We start from the raw sequence: 27,132 nt of genomic DNA on the forward strand, positions 1-27,132 counted from the left end.
ATGGTGCCCTAGCGAGGGAGGATGCCAGGGGGAGGAGAGGGGCAGAGCCGCCGCCGCCGGGAGCCCCGTCTCTCGCTCGCCTCCCCGCTCGCCGGCACCCGCCGGGCTGCGCGCCGCGCCGCCTCCCGGAGCGGCGGCGGGAGGAGAGGGCAGAGGGGCGGCGGGGGGCTTGCGGGGAGGGTTTTGGTCCCTCCAGGTGCTCTGTCCGCCGCGGGGCAGGGCTTTCTTCCTCCGCCTCCTCCTCCTGCCGCCTTCCCCGGTGCTGCCGGACGAGCAGCAGCAGCAGTAGGGGCCACCGACCATGTCCAGCAAGAGCCGGAAGAGCAAGGAGCAGGGGAGAGTGACCTTCCCCCCGCAGCACCAGCAGCAGGACGAGGAGGAGGAGGAGGAGGAGGAGGAAGGGGCAGAGGAAGAGGAGCAGCAGCGCCGGCGCCGCGGCTGGAGAGGCGTCAACGGCGGGCTGGAGCCCCCTCCGCCACCTCAGCGCGCCGTGAAAACCCTCCGGGAGCCCTTCGGCTACTATCCGCCGCCGCCCTTTGCCAGCACCATGTAAGTCGGGCCGGGGGGCGGGTTAGAGGGGTGCCGGCCGCCAAATTCCCCGGGGCAGCTCCGCCGAGCCCGGCACCCGCACCCCTGCGCCCCGGCACCCCGGCCCCGCCGCGCCCCCTGGCGGCCATTTCGCGCCGCTCCGCGCCCCGCCGAGCCGCCCCTCACACCCGCCTCTCCCCTGCGCTTTTCCTCCTGTAACGAGGTGCCCTGCTTAAATCCGCAGCCCAGCGCTTTCTAAAACTTTGCTGGCTGTTCGGGAGGGGTTTGGAGAAACGGGGTTGTGAGCACGTTTGGTTTACCTTGTCTCCGTGCGGTGTGTTATACAGCTCGTTCTGTGCCGACCACCGGCGCGGGTGCGGGGAAATCCAAATTGTTGGCTCGGCAAAGGTTTACACAGCCTCACTCACCTCCCAGTCCTCCTCACACATTGCTTTTGTATCTTGTAAAATAATTTGGATAGAGATGAAAACCTGACTCCTCACAGAAATCTAGGACGCCTGTGCTGGAAAACCTGTTTTTGAGATATGTTTTCTCCATCTACATTTGATGTCTTAAAGAGTTTCAGTTCCTTGGTTTTAAAGACGCAACCATATACATGAATAGCACCCGCGACTAGGACTTGCTGTAAAAGGGATAAATTCAATTTTACTAACAGGAATGTTAACTTGCTTTTCTCTGATTTACTGAATGTTGCCTGCCTATGGGTTCACTCATTTTGTAACGCGCTGCAGTTTAGTTAGGCTCCCCTCTGAGGATTTCTTGGGTATTTTATACTTGCAGGACAACATTTGATTCTTAATTAAATATCTTGATTAATAAATAACAAATGCTTTGGCTTGAGTTTTAAGACAACATAGTCAGCATATACAGAAAGAGCCTTAAATAAAATCACCCTAGAGATGACTGTGAAGTACAGGAATAGTTAGAGTAGGGCTGAGAATGTGATAATCACAATTAAAGTGGTTTCTGCCATGCCGGTGCAGAAATTCTGCACCAATGCCTTGTACCCATCAATCTAGACCTCAAGCGAAGGAATCTTTCACCTGCATATAGCTGCCTGAAAGTTAGTTGTGCTCAAGTTGTTTGTCTAAGCTCCCTCTGTAGTCGATGGGATGAGAGAGGAAATGGCAGTGGGTACGCCAGCTTAGTCATTTATCTTCTTCCTTGAGGTGCCTGTCTTTTCCCTGTCACCATAAAAGGAGCATAGAAGATTAGTTCAGACTCAGACACTTAATTTTTGTACAGCTGGAGCTGGGCAGACGAATTGTTAGCCTTCAGTCTTAAATTTCTGGATCTCTTTTTGGTTAGCGTCCTCAGAACTGTTGGTGTATTCTTTTCCTTGACAAATTGATGCCAACAAGGACTGAAACTGGAGTTCAGACGTATGTAGCTGTGCGTCCTCAGCCTGTAGTGAGCTGTGTCTGGTGGAGTTTCATACCAGTACATAACCCTTGTGAGCCTGTCCTGGGGGTTGTCGCAGCAGTGACAGCAAGCTGCTGTCCTCTGGGTTGATGAAATGGCTGCAGTTGAGCCATGCATTGGAAGTGACAGGGCATCAATGAGAGACCCACCGCTTGTCACATACCCATGGTCATCTATGGTATAGCACTAGGCTTTTTCTTCCAGAGTAACGTTTTGTGTTTGCTGCTAAAGCCTAAAAGTGTCCGTAAATAGGATGGATGAGCACCAGTTTGCTTGTGATGTGCTCAGATTGATACGCGTAAGGCTTTGGTGTGTGCAGAATATGAGAGTCCTAGACAGGAAGAATTTGTGATCTAAATATTCAGCACTGACAAGTGGAAGGGGAAGGAGGCAAGAGAATATGAAGTGGTTTGCATGGGGAGATACACTTAGATGATGTTTGAAATGTCTTCACCCTGAAAGCTTGTAACTTGTGCAAGGTACCTGTCAATGTACATTGGCTCCCTCCTGTGCCAAATATTGCTAGAAAAAGTAATTAACCTTGGATTTCCACCAAGACTGCAGACTGGATGTAATGCTTCTGTTACACGTGGTACGATATGTCCTAGAGAGAAAAACGTGGACAAAAATTGCAAATTAAGTGTAGTGGGCATCTCACGCCTGACTTCCTGAGACTCTCTCAAAACCATAATGAAGTTTTCCTGAGCAGAATGAGAGAATACAAATGAAAGACAGTGTAAAAGTGGCTTTAAAATTGTGTGCTGCTGCAGCCCTCTTTGCTTGGTTCTTTCCTGCTGAGGCCTGTTTGCCTTTTTTTGTATGCATGCAGATTCGTTCTCACCAAAATGCAGAGCTTTCATTTCCACAGGAGTTCAGACAAGTGGTATTTTTTTTGGTTGAGGAATTAGTGGTGAGTAATGGTAGCAAAAAGCTCTGCATAGTTTGGGGAGCAGGGGCAAGGAACAAATTAAGTGTTGTGTATACCTCCTCCCGATATCTCATAGGGCTTTGTTCCATTTTTGACTGTAGCTCTTTCCAGTTCTGAGCCACAACTTCTGTAAGCTGACATGAGGGTGTTTTGGATGATGGATTATGTCATTTTGGAGCAGTGGGAGTGCATAGACTAGGGTCAGATTTTGCAGCTGGCCTGATTTATGTTCTGTTCTTCAGCTGAATTACCCTGTCTCTTGCAGATTACTGCCTGGGCTTCCCAGAAGGGAGAAAGAAGCTGTCATTTAATACATTTTACATTTGGTGCGGAGATTCCCAAATTGTGTGAAACACATGCAAGCTTCTTCAGAGTGCAGTATGCAAAGATGTAGGAACGTGACACCATTTTTACTGGTTGAAAAAAAAAAATTAACCAACAGCCTCTTTTGACACGTGACTGTAGCAGGGTTTGGAGGGATGGCAAAGGCCTCGCTTGAGCGAGGCAGTCGTCTGGAGGGATTGCCCATCTAATGCGGCCTGGGGCACTGCATGTGGAACTGCACAGCCTCTTTGTGGAGGTAGCAAAGCACATGTTTGAGATCGCTTAGTTTAAAAGATCTCAGGAGTAATGAGCTGAAACGCTGCTCATGCGTATGTGCGTGTCTGAACGCTTAGTTCTGGGAGTAAGGCAGTTATCGTTCTTTAGTTTTAAAGCTGGGATCTCAGAGATTGCTTCTGGCAGAACTAGAGGCACAGTCTGTGTCTGCTGTGTGGCAGGTGATAGTGTATTGCTTCTGAATGTGTGCGTGCATTGCTGTTTGAGTGACGTGCTTGTCTGATCTGCCTGTAATCACAGGCCTGTGCTTCCTTTTCAGGGCTAGAACAGAACCAAGATTGCTCGTGTTGTACCGCAGGTTAGCAGTGGAGTAAAATGCTTCTAAGTCATTGATGCCAGCTTTTATTGCATTGAATAATTCAGGTAGAATAACAGCTTGTTATTCAGCGTGAATGTTGTAAACTTGCTCTTTAGGTTTGGGAAGGCCCAGAATGAAACTTGTTTCTCCAACTTTTCTCTTTTTAAAAATGGCTTATACAGTTTGCAGCATTAAAAAGTAGACTTGGAAGCGTGATTATAAGTCTTCTGGATTGCTGTTCATAAGATAAACAGCAGAACACAGGCAAATGTCATTTGTCCCACATTTCTGTCCTTCTGCTACGATTCTGAAAGCTTGGAAGTGAAAAGAGATGGGTAGATTAACAGAGTAGAAATCAGCGAAAATCCTTGGTAGAAGCAGAGGAATCATAATGCTTCTTGAGTCCTTAGTCAGTGTGCTACTCAGGTTTCTACTATTGTACTTTAGAAATAACTACATCCAGAGGAAAAAATAATCAATTTCAGGAATACTGTTCAGTGTCAGGCAACACTACAAAGCGGTATAAAGTCGTAGTGAGTGTGATGCATGCAAGGCACAAGAGACAGAGAGGTCATTGCTTGCTTAGTGGGGAAAAGAATACCTCTCTTTTTTTATTGCACATATAAAGGTCAGGCTTTTCAGACCAAACATTTAAGGTAAACTTAAATGTATTAGATACAGAATAGTTAAGAAAATAAAACCTGCAAGAACATCCTTGTTTTATTCTGATAACTGAAAGATTGTGAAGTTTTCTGTACAGTTACTGGAGTTCTTCCATCTTGCCAGTGAAGCCATTTGGCTCCTCAGAACAGCAGCAGAACTGGTGTGTGCTTAGGGCCAAGGGAAACATGTCCTGATGGGGTGAAACTGGTGTGCTTCAGTTAACATCATTGCTTTTTTCCAATTCCATCCTTCTTATTTGTGCTGAGCAGCAAACAGAGGCTTGAGGCTTTATAGACCCCTTTTCTTGCAATGAAATGTGAAAAACACGGGTGGGGAAAAAATGGGGGGCTTCAGCTGCTGCTTCACGTCAGCAAATGGAGGCTGAATTCTGCTCTTTTTTACCTTTGTGCTGCGTAGTATGTAGCGTAATTACACAGCCTGGGTACTAGGACTGGAATTCACATAACGCTGCAGTGCATCTCTGGTGAAGGATTAAGGTATAATAATTGGACACTTCTCTTGCTTGGTGTTCTGTTCAGTTCTTGTTTGCCACAGATTCTTATTTTGTTGGTTTTGGTGTGTTTTTTTTTTTTTCTTCAACTATTGGCATCAGGCAGGAAGAACATCATGCTCTCCATCTCTTCTTTCTTTTAATATGAGTTGTCACCCCCTTACAGAGTCAGGGTTGAGAAAATGAACTTTAAAAGCTCTAGAAAATAGAACACTATTAATACAAATTTACTTCTATTTTAATCTCAGTTTTAAGCCACTCTAATGATATTTAGAGATACGGGTTGACATTTTGTTTTGATTACTTAAGTTGATAAATGCAGCATACTTTTTTTTTTGATTAAAACTTAAATATTTTTTTCTTAAATAAGCCACTTAAACCATTTTCTTGATATTTTGGGATAGCTTAAAAAATCTTAGTTGTAAGAACAGGAAAGCAGAAAATGGAATAGGCGGCCCTGTACCTGATACTTGCTGCATGCAGTACTCTGGCCAGAGCTGCATTGCCTTCAAGGTCTTTCAATTCTCTGAAGGAAGAGGAGGAGGAGACAGAAGGGAGGTATGGATGACCCTGACAGTTTGCTGGCTGTATGTGGAGCTGTACACAATTTTTTGTTCTCTTCATTTTTTTTCCAGAAGGCCTTGATGATATTTTAGTCATGAAAACACCAAGCAACTTTCATCTTTATTTTGATAAGATATTGCAGTCACTTCAAATACATCATTTCTGTAACAAGATTTATAGCTAAGGAAGTCTTCCTCGTTGAGAAGATATTCCAGTGCAACACCTTTGGAACGATGTATCTGTTTATACAGATGTCAGATGAGTCACCTCAGTCAGACAATGGATTTTGAAAGAAAGATGGATATAACTGAAAATAAAAGTGGCATATTATAAATTATACTGAAAAATTATACTGAATATATTGTTCTGTATTCCATAAAAAGATAAATGAGATTCAGGGTGACTGTTCAGAGTCTTAAATCAAGAAATCAGCATGAGTCTGTCAGTTCTGTGTTTTTCTTGGTTTTGTATACTCACTTATGTTTTCCTGTATAATATTATAGTAAACAAGTACATTTTTGTAGCTATATGTTTTAGGAGGTGGAAGAATGGAAACCTAATAGCATAGCAGGCAATAAGGTCTTGTTACCTTGTTTGAAAGGTAACTATGAAAAGACTATTTCTTATTACGCTTCTTGATTTTGTGGGGGGAATAAGGCAGTAGCATACTGTGGCAGTTCACTATAAGCACTCTGGGCTCAAGGCATCATATCTGAATATTTCCAAATGTGAAATATACCCGAGCTTTAGGTATTAAATCAATTCTGTGTTTAACACAGTCACAAATCCTGTCTGTTATGCAAGATAAATTTTCATAGATTTAAGGAAGGTGGTACAAGAATGAGGAAAAAAAATATCTGTCATATGTGGCAGAGGAGTTTTGGCACGTATTTCAAGAAGTAAGTACCATTTAGCATTACTTACACTACAGTGCCACCCAGGTCATTTCTGGCAGTCTGGAAATACCAACCACACATGAAAATACAAAATGTAGATCCAGTGCTACATCCCAGGGGGGCGCTGCCCTTGGTAATGAATCTCCTCACTTGGTGTGAAATGGAACTTCCCATTTGTGCTAACTGCAATATTGTGTGGGGGCTACCTTTTGTGGTGCATGGAGCTTTGATAAAGTGCTGGAAATGTAATATTTTGCTAAATTTATTATATCTGATGCAGATAGCTGAGAGGCCAAGCATATTCTTATAATCTGAATAGAATTAGATAAGCCCAATGAAAACCAGGAGGGCTGACATTGCAGTGTATGGGGAAATCCAGGTATGTCAAAAAAAAAAAAAACCACACACATGTGCACGCTGCATTTGAGAGAACGTTGCTCAGGTGGTGGGTTTCAACACACAGCACTCAGGACATCCAACTTTTAAAGCTGTCCTGCACCTTCCCCTGTGTTCTGTTAAATGCATAGCCTGTGTGTGCCCAAGGTCTAAGTGCCGTTATTTCCCTTGGTTTGGTCTTTTTGCAGACTGACAGGGTTTGCTTAAAAAGCACTGTTTATTATTCTGTTTTGCTCTCAGTGTTTATGTGGACCCGTTTTCCAATGCACCTTACGTGGCTTTTGCACTGAGGGCAGAAGGATTAATTTCCTCTGCAGTTTTTCTGCATGGCTGTTTATTCTCATATCTGATTTTTTTCAGTGAGGTGTATAAATTCATTTTCACAGTGCTCCTGTAAAATGGGAGGCAATTGTTCTTTTTCTTATAGATGAGGAACAGAGGCACAGAGGACTCGAGGCCCAAATTGGAGATTTATAAGGCCTGTTTGTCTCAGACTATGTAGCTTTTATATATCTATATATATCTATATATATATATATATGTACACATATATTTGTGTTATATGTATTCTAAGCACACCCTCCATTAACTCATATTTATCAGCTGCACTGATGCCTCTGTGCCCATCAAATCAGCTCAGGTGATCTCTGTCCCTGCAGTTAGTGGATTAACTGAAAGCAGCTGAAGGCTGTCTTCCCAAATGCTGAGCTGGACTAGAAAGGAAAGGGGGACTGCTGGTAGGCTTCATGTCTATCTGCAGGCAGTAGCCAAGGAAGGTTATGGTATCCTAAAGTACCTTTTCAGGTCTTTGACCTGCGCTCTGGCAGGCAAAAATGCCTTTGTTTCCCCCTGCAGCTGTGACCTCTTCAGCCTGATCCCATCTATTCTGTTGTTTCAGACCTCTCCAGACAATTGTTTCTTGTTGTTTTCTCCAGCTAGGTAATGTTTGCTCCTCAATCTCTTAGCTCAGGCCTAGTTTTCATGCCAGCTCCTAGACTCGCTTCTCTGAAGCTCTCTTTTCCTCTGTAGTTTTCTTCCCTAGCTAGTTCCAGCTTATCGTCTGATGCGGCTATTTTCTCAGCCTGTTCACATTTGTCCCTGTTGCTCTTAGCCAGTATTTTATTTATTTTTAATTGCCTCATAGATCTAATTTCTTCGTTTCTTCAGCTTTCCCAGTTGGTTCTCAGTTCCCTTTCCTAAACAATCTCACATCACTACACCTCGATTTCTTCTTCCCAGTGTAACCTGCCATCCCAATTTTCATTCAGTAACTCACTTTCCTATTTTGGGGGGGGTCATAAGGGATTATATTACAAGAATGCTTTTTTTTTTGTTTTGTTTTTAATATATGCTCCTGTGGTGACATTAGACAGCTTCTTCCGTTCAGCTCCTTGAAAAGTAGATGCTCTAATAGAGGTAGGCCCCACATAGCACGCAGCATTGCAGAGCTCCAGTTGGAGTGAGAGCTGATCCCATCTAGATAGGATAGTACCCAAGGTCTGGAATCTGTGAGCAGTTTAGTTACTAGTATCCAGAAAGTCTGCTCGACATGTGTGAACTTCTGTTCTTCAAAGACATCTAACTGGACCACGCTCACCTGTGAGTAGATCCTTCCAGATTCGTTTAACGTTTCTAGTAGTAAACACTAAAAGGCATGACCTCTAACTTAGGCAAAGTACAGTATGGCGAGTGTAAATATTGCCTACCTTGAACCATCAGCTTGAATCCCTATGGTGGAGGTTATTAATTGCTATTGAAAGTGCAGCTTGGTATAGTAGATGTGTTTATATTTTATATATAAAAGCGTCTTGGGAGGGATTTCTGAAGAGAAGTGACATCTGATATTGAAGAAAAAAAAATTGACCATACTAACAGAACAGAAATGGCCTGTGGAATTGAACCTGTGAGTGCCTTTAGATTGCATACAAAATACCTGAAGGCAGAAAGATCCCTGAAGGAACGCTTCTAGTTAATAGGTGGGCAAATGACACAGGACAAAATGAGGTACGTAGCTGTTTTTGTAGCCTCAGGAGAGGTGGAAGCTGCAAATAGCCAACACTGAAATTTTGTGACCTTTTTATTTCTCTCCCTCATTAGGTACATTGAAGAAAGTCCATCTCTGAGGCGTATGACGATGATGAGGGAAAAGGGAAGGCGGCAGGCCATTAGAGGCCCGGCATTCATGTTCAACAACAGAGGCACTAGTCTAACCGCTGAAGAAGAGCGCTTTCTGGATGCAGCAGAGTATGGGAACATACCTGTGGTGCGCAAAATGCTAGAGGAGTCAAAAACACTGAATGTCAACTGTGTTGACTACATGGGCCAAAACGCCTTGCAGCTTGCTGTAGGGAATGAACATTTGGAAGTGACAGAACTTCTGTTAAAAAAAGAGAACTTGGCACGGATTGGAGATGCCCTGCTGCTCGCAATCAGCAAGGGCTACATTAGGATAGTGGAAGCAATTTTGAATCACCCTGGCTTTTCAGTAAATAAGCGACTGACTCTGAGCCCTTGCGAGCAGGAGCTCCAGGACGATGATTTTTATTCCTATGATGAAGACGGCACCCGCTTTTCTCCGGACATCACTCCCATCATTTTAGCTGCCCACTGCCAAAAATACGAAGTTGTGCACATGCTGTTGATGAAAGGAGCAAGGATAGAAAGACCTCATGATTATTTCTGCAAATGTAATGACTGCACAGAGAAGCAAAAGCATGATTCTTTCAGTCACTCTAGGTCAAGAATAAATGCCTACAAAGGACTGGCCAGTCCGGCTTACCTGTCCCTCTCCAGTGAAGATCCTGTACTCACTGCTCTGGAACTCAGCAATGAGCTTGCCAAGTTGGCCAACATTGAAAAAGAGTTCAAGGTAATGCTGGTTTTGTTCTTCTCTCTCTTTATTTTTTTCAAGCTGATGGTACTTTATAATGTCCTTAGGTGTTTGAAATTATTTCCTGCCTGAACTTTTTCAATTGCAAATGCTTTTATATTCTTTCTCGCTCTTGATTTTGAATTCTCAATACATAAGCCTTTTAAAATAATTTTTAATAAATAAAAGTGCTTTCGTGCCTGCTGTGCATGGAGAAAAATGGAGAAAGGCAGAGTGTGTTCTGATAAACTTGCACAAGATGAAAACCGACTTTGCTGTAGCAGACAAATACTGTTTTTAGTTACAGATGCTGAGTAGCATAAATGCAGGGAGCAGAAACATTGTGCTTTTCTTAAGCCTACTGCAGCACTGACCTTCTTCCCATTTTGCTATTTATACTAATTTTTGAATGAGGTCTCCAAATTGTTAAGAACACAGGAAGGATTTTTTTAATCAGTCTTTTAGAAATGTCACTTGTTCACAACTGGTTGTTAAGCTGATTAAAGATGTAGCTCTTGGTACTGGTTTAGAGCTATATCTGGTTTAGTATGTCAGCATCTTGACTTTTTTTTTTTGATTTGCACTTCTGTTTAGTACCTTGAAAAGTACAGCTTTCCCTGCGTTGTAAAAATAAAACAAAACCACAAACAAACAAAACACCCCAAACATATGAACCTTAGCCCTCGTAGCAGCAGCAGACTGCATGTAATAAGATAAGCTTAGCTTGGGGAATGACAGATTGTTTTCAGTGAGTAGTGATATTAATAGCACTGTATCTAGCTGTAGCAAAAATTTTAATGGGGTTCTTCGGGGTCAGTGTTGGGTGCCACTTGTTTAAATAATATCTTCATAACTGATCTGAGAGAGGCAAGAGATGCATTAATCTTTTCAAACAACAGCAAGCATTGCTAACGCTGGAGTACTCAGAAGAAGCATGGAACAACCTAGAGGAAAATAGGCAGAAATGAAAAAAGTCAACTTTATCGCAGGAGAAAGCATCAGATTTAGACGCCTGAAAAAGAAAAGCTCCAGACAGAGCTAAGAGGGAAAAAAGGAAGCTCCTGTGTTGAGGAAGGTTCAAATATTACCACTCACTAATAAAGTATAAAAGTCAGCTTAAACCTTTTCTCTTCTTCCTTTGCTGAAGGAACCTCTGGATACCATGCTGCGTATTGTGTGATTTGGAAAATGGATTGAGTATTTACTGGAATGTATTTATTCAGGAGTATACCAAAAATGTCAGCTTTTCCTTATCCTCTGCTGAGAAAGTACTAAACTGGGAAAGCTCTTTGTGAACGTAAAATTGAAGAGTAGGAGATTTTTATATACGCAGAGCCTGTTGGCTTGTGTGTTTCACACAGTGAATTAGTTACATGCCTCACTTAGAGGCCGTTATAGAAGGTTCAATCTCTGATGTGTGCAACTCAGTCTGGTTTATCATTAATTTCTTCTCAACTAGGCCAACAACTGAAGAGCCACAGGGTGTCCAGAATCATGTGCTTAAGATGGAAACTTATGGGGCTTCTGAGTAACGCTTCAGCAGTTGGGGATGCAACTTTTTTTTTTCCTCCCAGTTTTTTAGGGAGAACTTCTCTGGGTTGACACCTCAGTGACTCTACTATCTGTCTACTCTGTGATACTGCATATAAGGTGTGAGCGTAGCTGTTCAGAAACACTGGTGGGTTCAGGGCCTCAACTGAAGCATCACACAACTTTGTAGGCTCCCAAAATACAACCTCTGTCACCAAATGCTAAAGTAAGGCAAGCCTTATGGTGATTTTTTTTGTTTGTTTTTGGGGAGGATGTAGATGACAAGAACCGAACAGAAAAATTTCAATAAAATTATAAAGTCACGAGAAACTTGCGTGTCCTTGGCACTGATACCATTGACGTGAGGTTAGTCTAAGAAGTAGAATGAAATTTTGAAGGAGAAAAAGCAGCATGTTTCAGTTGGACTTATTTCAAAATAGAACTTAAGTTGCTTTAATTTTTTAAATATTAAATTGACACAGAATAAAAATATTCTGATTTTTTTCGTTTTTGTTTTCTTGAACTGTTTAGCCTCTTGATGTTTTGGGGATGCCTAGAACCCAAGAAATCCACTGCTCACACAGATTTTTCCATTTGTGAATACCACTTACACAGTAGCTAACCTTCCCACGTGTACAGTATAATTCAGTTTCAGTTCCTGTTGTAGAAACTTCCTGGCTCCTTGTTAGTCTGGGAATTCTAGCTTCTTACCAAAATGACAGCATTCCAGTGGAAGCACTGGTTTCCTTGTTGGCCTTCCATTGATCACTTTTCCCTCTGTTTCTTATGAGTGTCAGGGCATTCGTCTGTTCCCTCACCCCAGGCAGAAGGGGTGCTTGTTTGTCTCCGGCATCTGTTGTTAGCTGCCCTTCTTTGGAGGAAGGGGGAATGGAAAAGTGAGGAGGAGGAAAAATGAGCAAGGAATTTTTTTAGCATCGCTGTCGCGCTCAGTCCAGGAAGGGCTGAAATCGCACAACTGACGAGAAGGCTGCATGTTCCTCTGGGGCTGTGGACAGGTATTACGGGGCTGGTGGTAGCATGAATGTTATACAAGACGCTGTGCTGACAGCTGCAGAGGTAAATTTAGGAGAAATCAAGCAGTGTTTCTGTGTCTGACAGAAGTCGATTGTGAGAGCTTGCCACGTTTGATGCAATTCCAGTTTGTAGCTGTATGTTCAGTGCTTTCTTTTCTGTATGTACATCATCCGAACGTGTTTTGCTAATAACTGTGTGCATTGTCATGTCCCATGGGAGAAGGCTTCTAGTCTGACATTTGCACACCCTGCAAGGGAGAATGACTGATAGGCTGTTGGTGCCTTCTCCTTTAGTATCATCATGGGAAATACTTAATTATTCCAGCCAAACTCTAACCATTGCACAACACTGAGCATAATTGTTTCAGGGGAGAGAAAAATGGACGAAATCACTTTCCCACGGAAAATGGGTGGATGGATCTACTTAAAGGGACTTCTAATGACATTCATTATTTATTCCTACTATCTATGGCCCATCACATCACCTCTGCATGCTTTCAGCACTGCAATTCCTGGGCATGGAGCAGTCACACAGCAAATTCCTCTCTAGGTGGCTTTCCCACAGAGGAAGAATATGAGGTGAAGCTGCTTAAAAATGCCTGAGGACAAAGCTTCCTGGTATATGCTTGCTGAACTGAACTTTACATCTTCTGTGTATGCAAAGTCCAGTCTGCTTCTGTCAGTTAGGATTTGCACTAACAAATTCTGATGTTCACGTGCAAACCAGCGTTTGCACAAGTGCATTGAAGATGCGGGAAAGTAGCTTAAGACATTCAGTCAGGACAGTCAGTTCTCCAGTGCAATTAAAAAACTTAATTATGCCGATACCAGGTTTACCTCATGAGAAAGGATTCAAAGAAACCCATGAACCCACATTTTTCTTGGAAGATGCAAGCCATGTAGCTAAAAAGTACTGAAAAGGAGTAATAAAATAAAAAAAAAAGTAGATGGGGAAACGGGAGCCCTGAAGACCACTTTACTCTTTTTTTCTGTCCTTCCTTACTTCCTTACTTTGCACTTCTTTGTGAAATCCTTGTTCTAAGCTCCAGTTGCTTGTTTTGCTACTCTTCATCTATTTCGTTGTAGAGTTTCTTCTCGATCCTGTTGCTACTTTTTGTTCTTGGCTTCCACTTACCTTTTTGTTTTCTACTATTTAGTTACCTTCTCAGATTTTCTTTTTCTTGTCTCCCTTGTAAGTGCTCTTCTAATTTTCTCCTTTTTTCTTTTTTAATTCTCTAATTTAAAAAAAAAAAATCTGTCATCCTCCCCTTAGGTTTAAAGGTTTAATCTTGGGCTTTCTAGTCCTGGTAAAATTGGGATAGCTTGTCTGAATGTGCTGGTGACTTCTCTTTAGGTCTGGAAACTAGCTGAGGGAGCAGCAGAGATTATCAGTGCCTGGCAGTCAAAGCAGCAAGATGGTGTTTTAGTGACTGGTATAACAGCATATCGTACCTCTGGCCAGAGCAAGAACTGCAGCGTTTCTCTTCCCTGCTGATCTCAGTCCTCATTACAGCAGGATTTCAGAAATTTCAGTTTTTGTCCAAGTCAAGACTGCTACCAAATCGTAAAGAAAAATCCCTTCACTCCGCCATACCTATTGCTTTCACACTAAACATCAGTCTATAAAAGGAGCTGATTAAATTCTCTCCTGTCATGTTTTCAGGAATGTTTTACATTAGTAGTAGAGATAATTAGAAAGCAGCAATGCTGATGAAGTTCTGTGTTTAAGATTCAGGACCAGAATTCTGCATTGCTCCAGGCTTCTTCTTTGACTTTGATGTTTGTAAGTGATTTTATAATCAACGTGCCTGCTCAGAAACAGATTTCAAAGTATGCTGAAACCGATTATTTGATTCTGTTCTTTTGTTGAAAAAGACAAAACCCATTAAGTTAGAAAACGTTATGGAGTGACATTCTACTGGTATCTGTCTTATGAATGGTTAGAGACTTCTAAGGTGTGCTGCTTTGTACTTGAGAGATTGGCTAGAGAAGCTCAGTCTGGAGCTATATCTTGTCTTAATGTAAACAAGCGTTCATTACAACAGTTGGAGAATTAGGTTTTCAAATCCCAGTAGCACCACAAAATGCTGCGTGATACAAATATTCCAATTTTTTGTTTCCTTGTTCTACTTTTAGCAGACCCTGGCCACTGCACTGCTATGGATTCCTGAAGTTAATTGATATTTACCCTCTTCCTTGAGACCTTTGAAAATGTTACTGCACGGTGATGGGAGAATTTCTAGCAGTCAGAGCAGCTGATGGAACTTTTCTTTGGAGTGACCAGAGAGATGCAGGGCAAGGTGACTGAAAAGCCACGTGATGGTGTGTGTATAGCAGCTCCCAGCCAAATGCAGTCCTGTGGAGGCCAGCTCAGTTCTGTCAGTGAGAATTGCACTCACTGATGACACATCCAAATTCAGTCGACCAGAGCAAGTATCACAAAGGTCCTAGCTCTTTATATATCCTATGTATGGGATAAATCCCTGTTCCCAGTTCTGCTAAAAGCTCCCACTGAAACCAACGGAAGATGTGGACGTGCATCTAAAAGCGGCACTTGTCTCTGTTCCAAGTAAATTTACATAGTGTTATCTCAGCTGAACTAACAAAGACTGTTCAAGCTTAAGCTACGTTTAGGTCCAACTTTCAAATGACAGGGCTCAGGTCCATAATCATTAGTGCAATTATGTCCTTGATTTGCATATACAGTTCCTACAGTTATATATGCAAACTGGCTAGCGAAGTAGTTGATCTCAAAAGGGCCATTTAATACTTTATGCTTAACATGCGTGTATGAATAATTGTATATGCTGTGTTTGAAATAGTCCTGCAGTTGTGCATAGTCATGAACTATGGTGCTCACAGAAATGTGCCTTTTGGATAACAGGAAACAGATACATGCATTTTGCTTGGCTACATGTAGTTACTTGTTACATTTTCTTTAGAACAGTTTGAAATCTTATGGATGAAATCTGCTTAAGAGTTGTATTCATTTGATTCATTCTTTGCACGTGTTAATAATTTCTTTGTACAAAATTCTGCATGAACTCATGAGGTGATCTTTAGTACCGTTAAGGAGAACAGAGTACGCAGAGGTGGACGGGCTGAGGTCCAACGAGTGGTATGTGATGAACTGGCAGTGAGGCACGGTTCTGCAGCTCCACTCGTGAGCAGTTGGCCATTATCCACCGGTGTCAGCTGTGGTATCTGCGAGATGTGGAATACAGGCTGATATTTTTGATGTTACAAAGATGTCCACATAGTTGTTAATTTTTTGGAGAGAGATCATTTAAGATGATAAAGCTAGCAAAACCAGGTGAGTCAGGCTGTGACTTCGTTGAAGAAGCATTTTGTTGATCAGGGAAGCAGAGTCCCCATATTATCATGAAAAACAGGCAAAGAGCCCCGCTGTATAAGCAGCTCTGTTAGTGCATTACTCCTGGTTTGGCATTCCCCTGAAGAGTAGCTCCACTTTAAGGAATTGGCAACTTGTGCAGCATATAGCAGGGCTTTTCAAACATTTTCAAACATGGGCTTGGATGCTTCAGAAAAGGAGTTCTGGTGGCATCATTTAGGACGAGGAAGGGACGAGTGATCTGGTGGCTTTGTTCACACTCACTGTCTTCTCAGGAGAAAGCAAAGGAGTGTGTGGATGACTGAGACCACAGATTCTGCTTTCTGCTGTTCACGCAACACCCCAGAGGCAGAAGATTGCTTGAGAATTGGGTCCTGTGATTACAGTGTGGATAACATTTGGCTGTTTAATTCTATGAAGCAATCAAATATCCTGAGAGAAACTTGATTTTACTAATAAATAAATAAGTAAGGACCTGGAGAGGGAAATCTGGCAAGTTTTCCTACTGTAAGGTTCAAAGCCTCAGTTGGATGCTAACAATGCACAGATGGTTTTCAGTTCTCATAGCAGCATCTGTAAATATTATAGCCTATATTTAATAACTAAATTCACAGAATTAAGCTTAATCCATCGTATGTCTTACCTTGCCTAGCAAAAGCATAGCTTTTATAAGCAAGTGATCTATCCACCTATGAAGAATCACTAGCACTGTTAATTTTTTCAGTTGAAATGTAGGTAACTCTTGTATAGTAGGCAAATAGTCTGTGCAAAGCAGCCTGGCCTCCAGCAACCAGCAGGGCTGTTCACGGAGCAGATAGGTGTATTTTCTGGAGTGCAAGATAGCAGAGCCTGAGCTGCGAGGAAAGAAACTTTGCACCCTGTGCCAGGATGAGTCAGGAAGCCTGATGTGCACGTGGGAATGAGTCCCTGTTCGTGAGAGAGAACGGTGAAACGAAACATCGTGTAGTCTGTTGAGACAGCAGTCTGCATGTGATGCTACTGCCGTCACAATTCATTTCCCTTCTTACTGTAGTAGCATGATTTTACACCGCTTTGCTGTTTGCAGGCAATATTTCACAATTGTAGCTACCAGTAAAAATGTATTCTGCCTGCTTAGTTCGTGCTGATTGAGAAAACTGTGTTCACTGAGCAGTTGCTCTGTGTGTGACTGTAGCAGAAACTGACTTCGATGTTCACGTTTTATGAAAGTGATGCCAGGTATATTTGTGTACCTGTGCGTGTACGAGATTTGGTGACAACCTACATGCAGGGAAATAAAATTTTATACTGGAATTTGTTGAAAAGTTACTTCTTGGGAATGTAACTTCTTGCACAATGTTCCTGTGCTCCTTTAAGGAAAAAGAGGATAACTAAATGGTAAAGAAAACAGTGAACCTATAGCAAGAGTTACTACTTCTCCTTCTGTTTCTTCACAGTTAGCAAAGGAATGAGGAAAAAATATTCTAAGATGGGATGAAGATACGTCTCACAAATAGACAGCACATACTCATTCATCCAAGGACAAAATTAGTGACGCGTCATAAAGCACTTGAATAATACAAAACCATCCAAACTAAACTTTATTAAACCTTAATGAGATGTCACCTTTAAGCATAGGGTAAATAACAATACTAAAACAGGGATCTCTTTTTCTCTGGTAAATTTACAAGTGCCTGCAAATTCAGGTGAGAAAGAACATAGCTTCTTTCAGCTTTTTGGTTTCTTTTTATATAGTACTACTACTGAAGTCAGTGAACTTCCTGTATCTTCCCATGTGCCATGAGTAGTGATTTTACAGCTACTTTATAGTGCTAAAGGAAAGTGGATTATCAATCTTATTCCTGTTTGGCTAATGTTATGCTGCGTCTGATTTTTTTTTTTGTGGGTTATTGTTTGTTTGTTTTGTGTGTGTGTTTTTTTCTGAACTATTTCAGTAAATGCTTTTTCTAGCTGTAGTGAAAATACGGAAGCAACTCCTGTTTGAAATGGGAAATTGAAGGGGAAGTTTTCAATCACTGATGCATAGTAATTACGTTTTGAAAGCAACTTCATATAAACAATGCTAAGAACATAGGACTTAGATAAACTGAACTCAAGGTATTGCTTTTGCCCCTACTATGGTTGTCTTAAATCTCTGCTTTGTCTTCACTGGCAAAAATACTCATCTTCTTTTCATGTTGTCTTGCTAACATGATAAAGAACCTGTGTGTGCTTTACTTAATATCCTTCACAAGCCTGGCTCTTAAGAGTTTATCTTTATAGTACTTGGCTTCTATGATGAAACTTTCTTTCTTGAGTAGACTGGCTCCCTCTTGTCTCTTCCAAGATTGCTATTGAGGCCGACAGTTGCGGAGCCCTCCTCTGCAAGGCCTTTAGCTATGTAGGATTTGATGACTAATAATTTTCACATCTTTTACTTGAAAGCCTTCTCTACCTTCAGACCTCCATGCTTATAAGTATGTGTAACTCCTTTGACTCGCTTTCTTACCAGACTTTGCCTTTTTGAAGCCCTAAATCTTGGGTGCTTGCTTATCCTTTCACTGAATTTGATCCTGCACCTTGGTATTTTTATAATTGGTTCTTCTGTGCTATTCCCCTTGATTACCAAAAATTAAACTACAATAGCTTTGTTGGTTCAAAGTTGTTCAAGCTCATCTATGACCAAAGAAAATAACTGGGTCCTGTTTAGGTCTATGATTAGGACTGCTTGTTTCCAACTCTGTATCTGGGATGTCAGTCTTCCATAGTAAGATAATTCCTGGTAGTATTTTTCTGTATCCAGTAATGTTTCATTTTGATTTGTATCTGAATCTGACTTATGGGATTGTTAGCTGATTCCTGCAATTACCCTATGCAGCTTCTTTTCCCAAAATAATTTGATGCTAGTGAGAGCATGTTAGTTCCTCTATCATGTTTTATAAATGCTAAGTTAAAAATTTAATAAAACTTAGCAGTACAAGCAATGTATTTAGGCAAAGGGGAGAGAAGTTAGGTTTTGGGCGAAGAAAAATTGAATTTTTTTTCACATGATGAAGACAGAAGTTTTAATGAAGTATTTTTGGGAAAGTGGGAGCCACAAAGGAAAAATCAGTGTATCCAAAAGTGATTTTAAAAAAGGTAGTGATTGAAAATGAACAGTTCACTGATGAACAGTGAACACAGGAAAAACAAAGAGACAGAGGACTCAGAATAGCATTCTGATGGGGAAAAATGAAGAAAAGCTGTGGAGTAGTCAAAAAAGAAGGCTATGCTACTTTGAGCTGGATTCTGAAACATTTGATATAACAGGATAAAATAGGTACAGTCAAGTTTCCTCCTACAGCTATAGCTTTTTGTGAGGAGTTTGGAGGCTGCATCATACGAAGTCACGGAAATCTGGCTGAGAGGTCACAGATATGAATGAAGATTGAGGTTTCTGCCAAGGTAGGTATCAGATAAAAGCTTAAACCTAATGTCACAGCGGTGGTGGAAGACCTACAAGCATTTAAAAAGTGCAAACAAAGACTCGAATTTGCATGTTAAACTGTTAGCTTAAGTTTTTGAAAAGTAACCACAAATGTTGCTTTATAGGGAAGCAGCACAAAGGTACTTTTTTTTTCCTTGCTGTTGATTCAAGCCTGTTCCTCATGGGCTGTTTTCTCTAACCCTTCTGTTTCAGAATGACTATCGCAAGCTGTCTATGCAATGCAAGGATTTTGTGGTTGGTGTTCTCGATCTCTGCCGAGACTCGGAAGAAGTGGAGGCCATTCTGAATGGGGATTTGAATTCAGAGCCAGTTGAAACGCAGCGACACAGAGCGTCACTGAGCCGTGTGAAACTGGCCATCAAGTATGAAGTCAAAAAGGTAAGTGCTTTCAGACAACATAATAGGAACACCATGTCATCTCACTGTCCCACAGGTGTTACGAACTGATGCTCTGTTGCATTAGAGGCAGCCATAGTGTGTGTAATCAAGATTCTCACAAGGCAGAAGCTGGCAGATGGGGGCTACAATGAAGGAGTTATGTTTAATGTATATTGCACAGCTGAGAATTGGCAGGAGATTTTAATAACATAAATCAGCTGTGTTAGTAGGGTTATGCACAGTTGATCAGATTCTTCTAGTGATTAAAAAAAAAGCAGAGACAGATTTTCACTTAGTGAAAGTAAAGATGTATCTTCCTGCCAGTCCGTGATAATATCTACTCAAAAGAGAAGGCTGTTCTTATAAACGAGTTGGTTTCAACCAAAGAAAAGACCAGGAATGTTCATTATTGCTTCTCGTTACCTTTGTTTTCTGACTTAAATAGGGCAAGTAAATTCTGGAAAGTAGATTTCTGAAAGTCTGACAGCTTTCTACTAGTGTTCTGTGAACACGTATTTTTGGAAAGAAAGGACTTCCTTTTACTACTTTGAAAATGGAAAAGAGAACATTTAAGTTGCCATTAAATATATTTTTCTTCCATTTAGTCTAAAATATGACAGTAAATCAAAGAGCTCATAAACAACTGTGTGGATTTCAAGAAGTGGTATTACGGTGAGAAATCTTGAATGATTTACTTTGTGTATTCCTTTAAAAAAATCTAAAAATCAGTCCTGAAAATTAGGGAATATGTTTGTGGTTAATTCATCAGTTACTTTCAGTTTGTCATTTATGCACTGGTATTTGTCAGCATTTTTAAGGAATGTGAGTTCATTTAAAATTTTATGAATGAGTGTTACGTAAAAGAAAATGGAGCTCAGTCTCACACATTTGATGTGATGCATATCCATTTGTTGTAGCAGTCTTTGATATCTACCCGTGTCGTTCTCTTCAAGATCCCACAGCACTAGCACAGAAAATAGTTAATATAGTGTCCTACTGTGAGAAGACTCAAGAAATACAGTGATGTCTATGTACGTTATTTACAGCTACCTATTTACATAGTTACTATAGTTTCCATTCTTAACAGCCATTATACTTTCATCATCTCTGCAAGAAGTCTTGTGCCTTTCAGAATAAAAAACACTGTATTATGTGGCCGCCTGTTGAGCCAATCTGCCATATAAAATTAATTGTAAGCAACCTGCTTACAGGTTCCACCAAGTTGGGAAATGGTGGTGTTTATCATGTCCCCAAAATATGGAAACAAATTGTAGACGGATTCCAAACAATAAATCCTTGTTTCTGGTATAGAATTGTTCTACAGCTGATAAATGCATATTAATTGCCAAAATCCAAAGTAATATATATAAAGCATTACATTAATTAAAAGAGTGGAACAGGGAAAAATAAAGGCACGTAAGCATATAAGTTATCATGTCTAAATAATGTATGGATTCTTTGTTTTGTGTTTCAGTGTGTACCAAACCTTTTCTGAGATTCACGTCTCCGCTTTCTTGCTGAAGACCGTGGTTCTCTTCTGAGAGTTCGTTGTTGCTGATTAAATTCATTGCTGAGCAAAGGGCCACCCAGGTCTGTTAAGAATAGCGAAGATCTACATAGTGCAAAAAAGACAGTTCCACGTAGCAAACTTGTTCGCGTCTCCTGCAAGAGATTAGTTATTTGTAGATGAACTCAGGGTTTTGGCTCCAGTTCCTGACAAATACAGTTCCGACTCTACAAGACTAATGATCGTGGTGGGAGGACATAAACAGATGGTGCAGGGCTGTTACCATATTCATACACGTGCTGTTCTGTCTAAGTGGCCATTACAGAGGGCATGGCAAAGGTCAAGCCAGGACATTTCTCTGCTGCGGTGGTCCTTTGATGCTGGGATTGGCTCTCTCTACAGCTGTGGCAGATCATTGCAATGCTCCGACTTCAGAACAGATTTAGATGTGGGAACTCCACAAGGGGTACTTTGAACCCTGAAACTATAGGAAGCAGGCAAGGATGTGACTTATGTTTCTTAGGTTGCAGTATTTCTAGCTATGCTTCTGGGTCAGGAGCACTAAGGTCAGTTCACCATTGCAAGATAGGTAACGCAGCCAAACGGAGCTGCAGTTCATGGAACGGTTAATGAGCAGAGTGTCCTTTGCGGAGGGAGGAGAGACAGGGAACAGCATATGACAAGTGAGCAAACGCTCTCAAATGTTCACTGCTGGGAAATGCAGATTTTAATTCTGTTAGTAATGAAATTTTTGCACTTAATACCCTAGGCACTGCACTAATTGAAGCCCATCCTGGAAACAGGTGGTGATTTTTGGTGTTAAGGTTCAGGCTGGAACTGCAACCCCAACAGTGAACATCTAAGGGAATCAGAAGCCAAGAAAATTGGTTACAAGTACTGTGCTCTGTGCTGAATTGTTGCTGCAGTATTGCTTTTAGTATTGTATCTTAATTCTGTAGAATGCCAACACAATTTCAGAGAACTTGCTGACATAGGGCCACATTCTGCAATTTTTAATCAAAATGATATTTCCAAGTGAAACCAATACGGTTTGAGTAAAATTACAATGTTTAATTTTCAGACACTGAATTTTCTTGTTGATAGGAACGAAAATTGGGAAATCTGTGTTATGTGCTTGTGTATCAGAGTATGCGAGGATCTGCTCCTGCTAGGTCCCAACTCAGTCATTAGGATGTTAGGAATAAATAACGTTCTAATCACCCTTAGTCATACAGAAAAAAATATTTACATACTGATCATTCGGTTCATGGTCATAAAACAGAATGCACCTAAAATGTTACAGTCAGTTACACACAGATAAAATTAAAGCAGATAAATTAAATTTGGAAATTCCTTAGTGACCAGATACAGGCCTCATGCGTCTTTATTGTACACTGGGGTTTGGATTGGGTCGTAATGTATTAGACAAACGTAATAATTAAGTAAAATCAGCATAAGTAATGAAAAATAAGAGACTGCATGGAAAGTAGGATGAGAGAAGAGATGCAGAAGGAAGAAGGTTGCAGGATGATATGGCTGGTAGGTAAAAGGTGACGTGAACTACTGTGCTGTGAGGAGATGAAGCAGGGGGGCAGGCGGATATGCAGGGGAAAAAAAACAGAAGAGGTTGCAATTGCTTTCAAAATAAATAAAAGTCAAATACTTTAACTGAGACAGAAGGATGAATTGCTGAGCTATTATGGATGGGACAAGTGACATGAGTTGCTATGAGGAATTGGAAGTGGTGTGTATTCTTGCAATTACCAACAGTTAAATACATTGCTAAGATGTTTAAAGAACCCTTAGACTTATTTCCAAAGAAGAACTCGCTGTAACCATTGGCATCTTAGTCGCTAACTTCTCCCTTTTCTGGGGAAAATTATAGCCCAGGCAGATCTCCTCTCGGCGTCAGATGAGAATGTTGATAGACCATGAGAAATAAACTAGCACACAGCTCTGGATAGATGAAAGAGGGCCCTCAGGCTGATTCATAGCCTTCGGCAAGCTCCCTGAAACCTCCTTTTCTGCTTTTTCCCATTTCCTCTGGCAACAGGAGGAATAACGTGGGTGTTTCTTTTCTCTCCTCTTCCCTACAGTTTTAAGTCTGCTTTTTAAACATGTCTTTGTAATTTGAAATTATTATTTATTTTTCTGTCTTTGCCCACAGTTAATCTGCTGAGGTATTTGTCCTTTGATGGCCTGAGTTGAAAAGGAAACGTATGCTCCCAAAGAGGAGACAAGAGTATGTCAGAACGTGTGCTTTACACAAACAGACAAAAAAGTCTCTTCTTTTCCTTTGGCCAGGTTAGAAGCTTCTATGGTACATAAGCTTCAAAGGTGACAGCCTATTAAAGAGAATAAAAATACAATTCGAGTTGACATCAGTTTCTGAAGGACTTCTAAAATCTCTTTTTTTGTTTGTTTTTTGTTGGCCATGCAATTATAGGAACAAACTGTGTTTGTGTGATCTAACTGGCTACCGAATCATGCACCAAAATACTTAGGGACTTCTGTTTTAAAGAAAAGTAGATTAAAATATGCAAATTACTTCCCTGTTTCAAGTACATGCAACAGCTTCAATTTTTTCCTCCTGAGAGATTTAAGGTTCCCTGTTCTCATTGCCAATGAGTTAATTTTATTTTTTGAAGAAGTCTGCCCTACTGTATGCACTTATTAATGAGTTTTGGAATATGAATGGAGTTTTGCAGAAAAGACCTGGCAAAAAAGTGTATATAGTACGTTATGATCTCAACAGAGTACAAAGCCTAATAAAATTGATATACGACATTTACAGTATTTTTTAACTATAAGTAACTCATGTCAAATCTCACTGTTAATCCAACATGGAGTTATCAGAATTATTTTCAAATCCTTTTTGTGATACCAACTAGCATTCTTCACTCCAATTTACTAGTAATTGGTGATACCAACTAGCATTCTTCAGTCCAATTTACTAGTAACTATCAACCAGTTTGAGAAGTAGTTACCTGATTTCTTCAAAGGGCTGTGATAACTAGGCTTTTTACCCTTGTGCTTAACCAGTGTCCCACATGCTCTTCTAATGTGGCAGTCTCATGGGGCATGGCATAATTACAGTAATACTGATGAGTGTGGTAATATTTCAGAAATGTAAATATAACAGGAGCGCAGGCAGCCATAGGACTATTCCCTCCAACTCCTTGCACTTCTTCTGCACACTCTTGGTTGTACGACGTGGGAGTGACTGTATGGTCTTTTCTTTGCAAGTATCCCATTGCTTAATCCTACTGAATTAGAACAGTTCTTTAAAAACGGGGCGACACATGTTCATCCTTCAACTTAACCAAGAGTGTTCTCAGTAAAATTAAGCTTTAAGCATATCAAAACAAGTGCAGTAGGTGGCCACAGCTTTTTTTTATCATTCCATAATTGCTTCGATAAATATATCCATGGTGAAGTCTTCCTGACGCTGCACAGGAGAAAGTTGGAAGTTGCATGGTTGTTTTTTTTTTTTTTTGTGAGTACTAGATCCATAATATTTGCCGTTTTAATATCTAAACGTCTCAGTCAGTGCTTGCTTTCAATTTTTGGACACTTAGGGAGGAATCTGTGGAAACTAGGGACTAATGAAACTTGTTTAGTGAAACAATATAAAAGGCTCAGGAAAGCAAGTTTGTTTTGTAATAACTGTCTTGAGAAGAAGCTGAACGTTAATCTCAGGTGCATTTTTCTGCTTATCTGTTTGTCTTTTCTTGAGTAGACCCTGATAAATTCACTTGAATGCCCAATTTCTTTGTCTTAATGGTCTTAATGTTTGGCTTATTTGTGTGGTTGTATGTTTTTTTTTCTTTTTTTTCTTGTTTGTTTGTTTTTTGGGGGCGTGTTTTGTTTTCTGTCTTAAAGCACATCGTTACAAAAGTGCTTGATGATGTCTTGGCCCTGCTTGGTTGAAGTCAGTTGAAATTTTATCATTGAAATCAGTGGACATCAGAGTCAGGTCAAAACAGAGTAAGCATATATTTGACAGTTGTCTTTCACGCATCCGTGTTTGAGTATAAGTGGTAGCTGTGCATGCTTAGACTACTACAATCAGGACATTTTGTTTAAATGCTTAAATATTCTCTCAAAGTTAAGTGTGCAGATTTGAAAATATCAACCTTTGGTCTTTATATCAGAAACTATATTTATTCAAATATTTGTACAAATGTACTCTTGTGGCTTCCCCAATTCTGTCTGATGCTTGCTATAGGTTGTATACACTCAGGATCCTCTTAAAGTATTAAAGTAGTATAAAGGAACAGTTATTTTTCAAAAATGTGAAATTTGAGTATTTCGTATTTTTTAGCTGAGGTAGTATCAAAGGTATGAACTTAAAATAGAGAATATACAAAACTATGCAATCTATTGCAAAATGCAATCTATTAGCATACTTAGAGCATCATTAAAACCATAGGAACATCTTTTCATCTGACTCACAAAATAGAATTTCCTTGAGTCACTGAATAATAACTGTTATTTTCCACAACACACCAAAATGTCTTGGTAGGACCTGGCTTCTTACTGTATTTCTAATCCCAGGTGCATCCAAGTAGAAGCGGTACCTAGCACCATTGATGCTAATAAGAGAAGAAACCCTTTCATTATCCAACTCTGTGCCTTTGTTGAGGTTTAAAATTCTGTGCTATAGTTTCACTTCATTTATTTCTTGCCTTAGTAAGTTTTAGACTTAAAACTTATAGATGGTTAAGGAGATATCTGGAGCCTTTGTAGAAGAACCAAATCACAGGGCAGTGATGTTTGAGGAAGTGGATGTGCAGAAAGGGAGGGGCTCAAGGTGAATTCTGGGTCCCCCAGAATGTCTGAGCTCCACTCAGACTCTGCATGTACCTTGGATCAGCTGGATTTCCTGAAAAATTGTTGGAAGTTAGCACTAAGGCTCAACTCTGACTCGATCCAGTTGGGTATGCAAAGTTGTTCTAATGATGTGTAAAAGACTTCCGTCGGTGATTGCTGTCCATGTGTGTGACTCTGTCCTCAAAATGCTTCTTTTAATGAGCTCAGCAGTTTCTTCTTTATTTGTTAACCATTATTTTAAAGGAAAGAAAAAGAGGCGTGGTTCTTAAGGTCTGAATTAACATCAGATATTTAAGGTTTACTGATCCTGTACGTAGCAGTCATATAACTCATACTATAAAATTTAATGTCTTGGTTTTCTGTCTTTTTTCTGCAGTTTGTGGCCCATCCAAACTGTCAGCAACAACTACTGACTATCTGGTATGAAAATCTCTCAGGACTGCGGGAGCAGACCATAGCTATCAAGTGTCTGGTTGTGCTGGTTGTGGCGTTGGGCCTTCCTTTTCTAGCCATTGGTTATTGGATTGCGCCATGTAGCAGGGTACTGACTCTTATAAATTGTGTATCCTATACTATTCTGGGTGCTGTTTTCAAGTTTATGGCTTTCAAAATTTAAAGATGTGCCTCTGATTCTGTTGTTTCCAATTTTTAACTGATTAATGATATTTTTAGTCTACAGCAAAGAAATGCATTTCACTCCTATGTTTTCCTTGCAATTCACTTCAAAAAGGAAGTTTGCTCATCTCTTGCATATTTCAGGGGAACCTGGTGTTTTCTCTGGGTTAAATATTTGTTTACTTTTAAGATAAATGTGTATGAAATAGTATAATCGTTGTTCTGATTATTATCTGAAATGTTGTTTTCTGTGCTTATCTTTAGTGAAGATATTCCTCACAGCTCCATGTCATAGAAACATTAATACTTTTTTTTTGGTAGCGTCTAATGTGGAAAAGTAACATTTGTGTTTGAGCTTTAATTCTCAGTACCAGAAACACCTGACATTTTTCATAGTTCTCATGTCAAACAAATGCAGTGTACCTTCAGATGGGTTATTTGATATTGTATTTTCAAAATGCTTTCTAAAGGTCATCAGCAGGAAAGGAACCTGGGGTTATTTGCACAGGTAGTAAATGCTGTTTAGTGTGTGCTGGTCTGCTTAGTGCATAGTAGCTGACCCCAGTTTCTGAGAGCCACTCCTTGAAATAAGAATGCTACTTACAGTTTCCCACCTGCTGAACTCATTTTTTTTTTCTTCATATACAATGCTGCTGATAATGCAGCACTCCACAGGGGATTTTATGATAGTGGGAGGGACATG

The 27,132-nt window shown here is 40.6% G+C and overlaps 1 protein-coding gene across 1 annotated transcript in view; it reads left to right on the plus strand.

The window, feature by feature from the left end:
- The first annotated feature begins 301 nt into the window (after positions 1–301).
- TRPC3 (transient receptor potential cation channel subfamily C member 3) overlaps positions 302–27,132 on the plus strand; it is a 40,747-nt gene continuing 13,916 nt past the window's right edge. The window contains exons 1-4 of the mRNA XM_035554848.1: positions 302–549; positions 8,943–9,714; positions 19,289–19,474; positions 26,191–26,355. Of these exons, the coding sequence (XP_035410741.1) occupies positions 302–549; positions 8,943–9,714; positions 19,289–19,474; positions 26,191–26,355 (1,371 nt within the window). The remainder of the gene's footprint in view (positions 550–8,942; positions 9,715–19,288; positions 19,475–26,190; positions 26,356–27,132) is intronic.

This window comes from Cygnus atratus, chromosome 4 (assembly GCF_013377495.2).
Source record: "Cygnus atratus isolate AKBS03 ecotype Queensland, Australia chromosome 4, CAtr_DNAZoo_HiC_assembly, whole genome shotgun sequence".
Taxonomy (NCBI): domain Eukaryota; kingdom Metazoa; phylum Chordata; class Aves; order Anseriformes; family Anatidae; genus Cygnus; species Cygnus atratus.